Source organism: Suricata suricatta, chromosome 14, assembly GCF_006229205.1.
Source record: "Suricata suricatta isolate VVHF042 chromosome 14, meerkat_22Aug2017_6uvM2_HiC, whole genome shotgun sequence".
Taxonomy (NCBI): Eukaryota; Metazoa; Chordata; class Mammalia; order Carnivora; family Herpestidae; genus Suricata; species Suricata suricatta.
In genome coordinates, this window is record NC_043713.1 from 72,818,723 (window position 1) to 72,827,874 (window position 9,152).

The 9,152-nt window shown below is 53.8% G+C and overlaps 1 protein-coding gene across 2 annotated transcripts; it reads right to left on the minus strand.

Annotated features, from left to right (window-relative positions):
- Window positions 1-657: 657 nt before the first annotated feature.
- Window positions 658-6,306, minus strand: FICD (FIC domain containing). 2 transcript variants are annotated; one of them, XM_029922618.1, is made up of 3 exons: window positions 6,220-6,306; window positions 4,445-4,798; window positions 658-3,448 (listed from the first exon to the last, which is right to left on the minus strand). In XM_029922618.1, exons 2-3 carry the CDS (start codon window positions 4,743-4,745, stop codon window positions 2,373-2,375), a joined length of 1,377 nt encoding a protein of 458 aa, XP_029778478.1. In that variant the 5' UTR covers window positions 4,746-4,798; window positions 6,220-6,306; the 3' UTR covers window positions 658-2,372. The 2 variants fall into 2 exon arrangements, with proteins under 2 accessions (XP_029778478.1, XP_029778479.1); XM_029922619.1 differs by lacking the exon at window positions 6,220-6,306 and adding an exon at window positions 5,423-5,989.
- Window positions 6,307-9,152: the final 2,846 nt, after the last annotated feature.

The window sequence follows — 9,152 nt, forward strand, 5'->3', positions numbered from 1 at the left end:
TGTTAGGTGTTCCTTCTGAGTTAAATTCCAGTAGTGGCTACTGGAAGCGGCCAGAAGGACGGGTGCCGTGCACTGGTTCCGCCCTGCTCTCCGGAGCGGCCGCTCCCCCTCCGGCAGGAGCCTGTTCGCCGGGTGAGAGGACGGGGGACGCTCGGGGCCGGCCACTTAGGAGCCACGAGTATTCCCTTCCTGATCCAGGCTAATGTGGCTTTACCCCGTCGGCTTCCCATCTCTGCCCTGCTCTTTGCTCTGGGCCAGTCTTCTGCCCTCACTTTGTGCCTTCACATGTCAACACAGGCTCATCGCAGAGCTGAACCTCTCCAGACTGGAGCCCGGGGTGTTGACGGTTCTAGAAACGGACTGTTGGGAACGTGCGAGTGGGTATATGTGTTTTCCCCAGGAAATCAAGAACTGATGGCAAATAGGAGCATGGAGTACTTTGTGGTTTCTTGAGTGTTGGTGAAAGACCGGTAACTCCTCCATGGCACTGTAGGCGGCTGCCTCACCCAGAGTTCTGTCTCACTTTCCTGGTGAAATTACTGAAGTTACTCTGCCTTAATAATTTAAATAGGGCTTCATGTTCTGAAAGAATTCCTCCTTCGTTCTTGTGACAAATGGGAACAGCCCTTGAATAATAAGACAGCCAAGTCTCAGGCCTTTATGTCATAAAATACTTTATTAGAGTCAGTAATCTGTTAAAATAACATCCTCACAACAGAGCTAAAGTGCACGTGTCTCTCTAGTCCAGGGCGCGCCCTGCTGTCGGGCTTCCTTGGTGAGCCTAGAAAATCCAGACGACAGAAGAGTGCAGGCCGAAGAGCTAGCTCGTGGAAGCATACAGGCATGGAGAATTTTTGGCAAAGGTTTGACTGTCACTCAGGGCCACTTCATACGTCTCTCTTCATCCTTCAGAAAGCTAGCCTGTGTTCATTACACAGGTAATTAATTACACAAACACTTGCTACTTCAGAATAGTGATCTCTCTACCATCAGGCTGTGATTTCCCAAGCCAGAGGCCACACTATGTGCGTATTCACGTCATTTGGACCCTGACAAAGTGCACTACGGTGACAGACATCCTGGGCTCCGTCACTGGGAGGGAGACCCGCAGCCCTTTGCCTCTGAGGAGCACAGCAGCAGTCATATTGGTGTCTCTGCCGTTTATTATCGGTAGAGAAGATTCTTCCATAGACTGATGCCTGGGAAACCTGGCTGTGTGATACATCTAATCATTTTACAAGTTCCTAGAAAAATAAGGCCACTCGAAGACAATCCCTTTTGCTTCCCGGAGGGGAAGCTGGACAGGACAATGGCTGTGGGGGGCAGAGGTCAGGTGAGTAAGTGGGTAAAACTACATGACAGAAGAATCACAGATTCAGGTTAAGGGTTTTTCCTTGGTTGTAGAAACTCCAGTTCATCATCAGAAATGCGTACTTGGTGTTGACGTGGCATCTGGTTTCTCAGATGTGTCCTTGAGTCTCTGCCTACAGAAGGTGCTACACTCAGTCAGACTTGGCCACATGGACGATGCCTGACCCGCACCATGACTCCGCCGAGTGACAAACTCAGAACTTCTAAGACTGAAACCTCTGGTCCGAGTTGCCACAAATGAAGTGTGAGAAACATTCACACACACAGAAAACCAAGCTGGCCACTCCCCTCTTCTGAACTAGAAAAGTAGTCTTGGTAGGGCCAAGTCAGCCTCTGGGACTCGAGTTTGCAAGGCATCTAGGACTCAGAGACTTCTTTGAAATAAGCAAGGATCTAACTAGAAATGTTGTCAGCATTTTATTTCGTATCTCAAAAGTCTGCCCTACTAGTGAGAATTAGTCAGAACGCCAATCTCTTCGTAGGGGGAGCAAAACTCTCTCAGCAAGAAAGCTTTCCATGGCTTCTCAAGACCGGGGCCGGGTTCGCCCCAGGAGCGCTTGCAGGGGAAGCCACAGGGCCTCTCGGCCGGTTTCACAGAAACACTTGGAGGCCTTACTCCTGTGACCCCAGACCTCGTTCCACACTCCCAGCCTCGCCCCACCCGCGTGCAGATTCTGCTCCAGAACCCACGTTCCGGTCCCACGAGCAGCATCGGCGCCCCCCGAGCCTGCCGGGGCCACTAGCACAGCCGGCGGACTCCACACACCACCGACGAGCTCAGAAGAAAATAAATAACTTGGGCTGAATTATAAGTTACCTTAAAGACAGGGCTTAATAATTTAGTTTTTTTTCTTTCTTAACTAAAACGTCTGGAGGTAAAGAATGCTTAAGTTCCTGATCTGTCTCCTTGTGCTCTGGGAGACGACTAGGTTTCCAGAAATGCTAAGTGTTGCTTTCCACCCACCGGGACATCCCTTGGCCCCAAGGGAGGTTCTCCGGGGTTAGGGCCTCACAGGCAGGGTCTCCTTAAACCCGGAGTGGTTGGGATTGGCCTCTGGCAGCGCCACCGGATACTCAGTTGTGGCAAAGAGCAGGGTGTCCAGAGTGGTCTCTGTACATTTGGCGATGAAGCGGATGAACGGGCGCACGTCGCCTTCATTGGCAACTTCCAGTACGTGGTAGTACTCGGCCCTCTGCTCCTTGCGGATGGTGATGGGGGGGTAGCCCGCCTGCATCAGGATGAGGTTCATGAGCAGGCGCGAGGTCCTGCCGTTGCCGTCGATGAAAGGGTGGATGTAAACCAGTTTGTAATGGGCCAGGGCCGCAAACTCCACCGGGTGCAGGTTCATGGCGTCCTCAGAGTTGAGCCACTGTATGAACTCCTCCATCTGCTTTTCCACATCTTGAGGATGGGGAGGGATGTGGTGGCCCACGAGGACCTGTGTCGTCCGAAACCTGCCGGCTTCCACGGGATCCACGTAGCCCAGCACCCGCCTGTGGATCTCCAGCACGTCACCGATGGCCACAGACCCGATGCGGGACAGCAGCGTGGTGTTGATGTACGTCATGGCCGCGTGCATGCCGATGACCTCGTTCTGCTCCTCCAGGCTTTTCCCCGGCACGGCATAGCGGGTCTCGAGGATGTGCCTGATTTCCGAGAGGGTGAGGGTGTTGCCCTCGATCGCAACCGTGTGGTAGATGTGATGGTAGTAGGTTTCCTCCATGACCCTGCGCAGTGCGGAGTTGCCCTTGGGGATGGCCATGACTTTCTTCACTTTGCTGTCGATGATGCTGAAATACCTCTGGTCGATCTCCTCCACCAGCGGCAGTGTCCGGTCCCGGTTGACCAGCGCTTTCTCGTGGTAGGGCGAGATGGTCAGCGCTCTGGTGTACAAGTAATCTGCCTGGATGATGTCCTTGTCCTCTTCAGAAAAGATGCCAAACTCGTTGAGTGCGTCGACGAAGTCCGGGTCCATTTTGAGGGCGTGCAGGAAGAGCTTGTGGGCTTTTCCCCGCTTGCCCTGGCGTTTCATTTCCAGGGCTTGGTTCAGAGCTGCTCTGGCTTCCAACTTCCCAGCTAGAAAAGAGCCAAAGAAGCACTGGCAGAGGAGGGGAGGGAGGGCGCGGGATGTTCGGGGGAGCTGTCCCGTGCTGGCGGCTCAGGGGGCTCGTTCCAGCACTCTCTGTGTGTAGGAGCATTTGTGCCCCACAGCTGGTGTTCGTCTGTGTGTCCTCGGAGCCACTCTCTCTACCCTGGGAGGTAGCACCTGGCCTTTCCAACCCCCAGCTTTCCTAGTGCCAAAGTGAGTGGCTGTGGCCACAGCTCCTGTCAAGTGGCCCTCCTGAGTGATCCTCTCAGCTCCCTGCTGTCCTGGACCAGACCTGGTGATGCTGGTCGCTGCCCCTGTTCCTTCAGCCTAGGCTGTGACCAGCTCCCCCCCCTTGGTCCTAGGCCCTGGGGGCTTCCCCACCCTTGGGCTGTTCTTTAAATCTTTCAACCCAGTGGTTCTCAAGCTGGGGTGGTTTTGCCCCTTGGAGGACATCCCACAGTGCCTGGGACCTGGTGGGCTGTCACAGTTAAGGGGGTGGGGTTCCTGCTGACATCCAGTGGGTAGAGACCCGGGATGCTGCTCGAACCCCTACAAGGCACCACAGAGGGCAGTGGGCAGGGAGGGGGGGGGAAGGAGCTCCAGATCTAGCCTTCCCTCACCAGCCCCCCCACCCCACTGCTGAGTGTCGGGCACACACACGGCTTCCTTTCCTCCTATGCCCAAGCTCTCTTACCCTCTGGTCTTCTCTGCCTGGCGCAATTTCCCCTCATGCCTTTTCCTTGGGGGTGATTTTCCTATTTATACTGGGGTCTCCCCTCCAGGGAGCCTTCCTGGTGTGCCCCCCTACCTCCCCGTCACCAGGCTGGTGGTGCTATATGACAGTCATCTGTCAGCTTGTCTGAGCTGGGAGCTCAGGGCAGACTTGGTCCCCATTATGTCCCTGTGTCCTGCACACAGGCTGCTGTAGGTGCTGTAAATATCTATCAGATTGACAAGTGTTGAGGAGGGCTAGCCAGTCTTACCTGGAGAGGCCTTGGTCTTGACCGCCAGCAGCGCTGCATCGCTGGAGGTGACACTGAGCTCTGTGGACGGGCTGGTACACTTGGTGACGGCATGCTGTACCCTGTCCAGCTTGCTCCTGAGCAGGTAGAAGCCTTTGAGCACAGTCAAACACTGCTCTTCTATGGGCCCCAGTGGCAGCAGCAGTGCCAGCAGGGACCCTAGCACCATGCTCAGCAGCAGCACCCACAGGAAGCGGCCCCACACGGAGACCCACTTGGGTTCAGTCACCGCCATCACTGAAGCCATCGGCATGAGTGTCATCTGGACTCAGGGGCGGGCCCCCTGGGCATACTCAGGTTGCCTGAGAGCAGGATCTGCAGGGGACCAAGAGTTGTAGGAGATGAGGTGGGGGAAGAGGACACATGCAAGATACATTGCTGACTTCAGTGGGGCTTGGAGGGCCCCACACCTCTGTCACTGTGACCAGAGGGTTGAGGCAAGGCAGGAAGTGGCTATAAATGGGGGTGTGTGTGCAGCCTGAAGGACTGGTGCCACTTCCAGGGTGTTGGGACTCTGAGCAGTAATGCCACCGCACTCAACATTTATTGAGCACTTACTGTGTGCCAGGTCCCGTGCTAAGCACCAAGGACCTCATACATACTGTCTCTTGCAATCTTCAACAGGAGCTGATGCTATCATCACCCCACTTCTCCAGATGAGGAAACAGGCTCAGGGATGAAGCCCTTTGCCCCAGGTCAGCCAGTGAGTAAGTGACAGCCTCAGGACTTGAATTCAGGAACTCTCCCCCAAGCCCCCTTGACCACAGATCTCTGTGGCCACACGTCAAGATTGGCCAAGGCAGTTCTGGGGCCTATTCTCTGACATACACACTTTTTGTGGCCTGATACACTGCCTCTTCGTGCCCTTACCCAGGTATTAGCCACAGCGCTGCTCCCCTCTCTGGCCTTCCTGTCCTGGCCTGCCCAGCAAGGACTCACCTAGAGCTTGGGCAGTCCCGAGCATCTCAGAAACTCCAGCTGTGGGCCAGAGTGGGTCACCGATCCCTCACCCTCCATCATGACAGTGGGCATGTGTTTGGTACTGGTAGTGGAGGGGTCAGGTATGCAAGCACCATGATGCTAACAATAAGCATTTATTGGGCAACTATGGTGTACTGAGCACTGGGCTGAGGGCTAGCCATGCATTATCTCTTAATCCTTAACACCCTATGAAGGAAAGCTACCCCTATCTCCCTTTTACAAAGGAAACTAAAACAGAATCGTGAAGAATGAATTGTCAGTGCATCTAGGAAGAGGGCCCAGGTCTTAACCTCTAACTTCTTATCCAGGGCCCGTGCACCTCTACTTGGGCCTGCTCCTGGTGCTGGGCCTCCAAGACCCAGAAATGACTGATGATCGCTCAGGGTTTACAGTCTCCTGGGGGAAACCTGGCTCCTTGATACATCTGAAATGGATTGGTCTGCGTTCTAACGGGGGTACGCTTGGCGTGCTGTAGGGGTTTAGAAAAGGGTGTGAATCACTGCTTCATCCAGGTGCTTTAATGGGGCTCCCGGAAGGACGGGATCCATGGCAGAGCTGGAGTTCGCCAGGGATGCGGGTCTGCGCAGGGGAGGCAGGAGATGCGAATTTCTCATCTCTTACTACCCTTGGAAGGGGGAAACTGATGCCCAGAGGGGCTGGGCTATAGTCGCTTTGAACCCCGCCCAGGGCTCACTCCCCCACCGCTCCCGGCCCCGCTGGCTCTTTCCGAGCCCCTTGGGCTCGCCCCCTCCTACCGCGCGCTGCTTCCCGACCGGGCAGCCGACTCTTCCAGGAACTCAGCGGCCCCACGCAGCAGCCGGCTTCCAGGCCCTGCTCCACCGCCGGCCTTCTGGCCCCGCCTCCGGCGGCTAGCCATTGGGTGGTTCGCCATCCTTATCGTGGCGGATTGGCTTCCCCAACTTGTCCGCCCCTCGGACTTCCGGGTTTTCGCGTCAGCTTCTGCTTCCCCGGGAAAGACGCGCCGTGGGCCACTCCCATTGGCTGGCTCCTGTGTTGGTCTCGTGCCTGAAGGAGCCAATAAGCAACAGGCGGGGCGGTGCCCGGGCGACAGGCGGGAGTAGCGTGCGGAAAACCCGCGCGGGCGGAGACCTGGGGGCATGATTGATGCCGCGCCGGAAACTGGCAGTTCTGCCTGCCCCGGACTGCTGTGCTTCCCGCCCCTCGTCCCGGGGCCCTTCCCCTGGGCCTCCATTTCCTTGGGTGTAAAGTGAGGGTGCCCTCCCCTCTGTTAGTCTGCCTTCACAGCCTCTTGCTCTTAGCTGCGACGCTGTAGCAGGTTTGTCGTGGTTCCCCTTTCTGACCTCTTTCCCTTTTCCTCCCAGACTTTTTAATTTTGCATCCACACGAGAAGAAACTGGCTGGTTTATTTAGATTCCCAAGGAGATAGAGATTTTTTCCTTGAAACAAGAGAGTTGAAACCTCCATCTTAGTTCACACATACTGAAATTAAACACCCAGGACGTTTCCAAGGACGTTTCCAGAAATGCTAAGCATTAAGATGTTAGTGTATGGACTGGAGCCAGAGAGACCCTGGCTTAAGTTCTTTGTCACCTCCGCTCTCTGAGACCTTGGGCAAGTTACCCTGAGCTTGGGTTTTTCCATTTGTAAAATGGAGACAAATTGCCTGCCCCGCTTTGGCCCCAAGTTCAGGATTTGCAGGCCAGACTCTTCAAGATCTTGTTATGCCGTGAGACACATAGACCAACCGAGACCACTGAAGCCGAATTAAGGGAGTCTTTATTACTGGCCAGGACCGCACAGAGTTAACACGGAACTCTAAATGTGCGGGCGGAGACCAAGGACTTAGGGCTTTTTATAATCAGCAAGCAGGAAAGTGGGCAGGACAGAGGCAGAATTGAGCAGTTAATGTAAAAAGGCTACAAAGTGATAAAGAGGGCACCCCTTGTCCTGGTATGTGGGACAACATTTACTTTGAAGGCACGGTTTAAGGTTGTAGGGGAGTTATAAGGGAATAGCCATACGCAAAGTATTCAAACTGTATCATAAACAACCAGTAGCTCCAGACATCAACCCCTGGCCTCTTTGGGTTTTTTTTTTTTCCCCCTGCACCTAAGGATAGTTATGTAGCCCTCCAAGTGTAGACCCAGAAGGTAAACTCTGGGTCAGGATGGAAGGACTGAAGCTAAATTCATGTGTAACAATCTGCCCTCTTACTTGACACACAATCCCCTTGGGAGCCACCATCAGGTGTTTGCACTGGAAGCCACACAGCCCCAGGTTCTAAGACCAGCTCTGCCCCTTGCAAGCGGAGTCACATTCAGCAAGTGACTTGATCTATCTCACGGGTTCCGTTTGCTTTTCTGTAAAATGAGGACAGCGTGAGGACAGAACCTCCTCATAGGGTTTAGTGTGAGGGCGAAGCGAGATCCTACATGTCTGGCACGAAGCTAACGTTTGCTAAGTATCCGCTGTTGCAGTTATTCCTGTTACTGCTGTTTTGTTACTCACAGAAGAAAGTGTCAGAGCGGCAGGCTGCTTCAGCCACTGGGGAGTGACTCCGTGTCCTTTCTTAGGTCTCAGCCTGATCTAGTTTAGGGAAGCCACTGACCTACAGCTCAAAAGGAAGTGTCCAAACCCAGGCCAGAGGTGTGCTGTCATGAAAGACACCATGGGGGTGGGGGAGGGGGTGCATTGCAAGGTCACGGACCAAACAGCTTTGGCCTTTGCTGGCTGTGCTTCCATTTATATCTTGTAATTGTTCCGCTATTCCCCCAGCTCCCAGCTCTTGGCATGGAGAATGGCACATAGTAAATGCTCGAGAAATTTTGTTGATTCAAATAAGAGGTATCTGAAGCAGGACAACCCATGAGGTTTTTAAGAAACAAAAAATCAAGAGGGTGGTTATTTCGGGGGCTTCTTGTCTCTATCTGTCTTTTTCTTTTCTTTTTTTTTTTAAAGTGTATTTATTTTGAGAGGGTGTGAACAGGGGAGGGGCAGAGAGAGGGAGACGAGAATCCCAAGCAGGCTCCATGCTCAGTGCAGAGCCTGACGTGGGGCTCGATCCAACGGTGGTGAGATCATGATTTGAGCCAAAATGAAGAGTCAGTCGCTCAACCGACCAAGCCACTCAGGTGCTCCATTTTGTTTCTGTCTTTTGAGCAAAGGTCTTGAACATTGTTGTCTTGAAGTCCCCTGAATTTTCACTTCTGATGGCCTGCATAGTAATGTTGTCAAACCGTTCCCCAGAGGAGAGCCTGTCTGCCATGAAGCCAGTGAATTACGGAGGCCAGTTGGTGGAGGGGAAAGCAGTGAGGCTCAGGGGTCCGAGAGGTAATGCGTTCAAATGCAGGGCCAACGCAGCCAGCTCTCCTTAGCTGTGCGACCTGGAGTAGGTCACTTACCTCACTCAGGTTCCTGGGGCTTGTGGACTTCTGTCCCCTCCCAGGCATAAGATGACATCATCATCTGCTTTTAAAGGCACCCTCCGCTTTCTACATCTTCAGGCACCAGTGTAACCTCTATAATGAGCTTAGACCCTGGGTAGCAAATCCAGAAGCGACAATAGAACCATCGATGAGTAAAACTGCCTGGGCATGAGACAGTAGGGGGAGGTGGGGAGTGTGGAGAAGGTGAGAGCACCTGCCTTATCCAAAGTGGGTAAGAGCTAATCTACTCTCACCTATATTTATTGTGTGAAAAATGTAGT

Bases quoted from the DNA above. Each gene is read 5' to 3' on its own strand.
- FICD (XM_029922618.1), bottom strand. From the start codon at position 4,745: ATGACACTCATGCCGATGGCTTCAGTGATGGCGGTGACTGAACCCAAG. The intron at 3,449-4,444 runs GTAAGACTGGCT...GCTCTTTTCTAG, and splicing joins CAAGACCAAGGCCTCTCCAG to CTGGGAAGTTGGAAGCCAGA.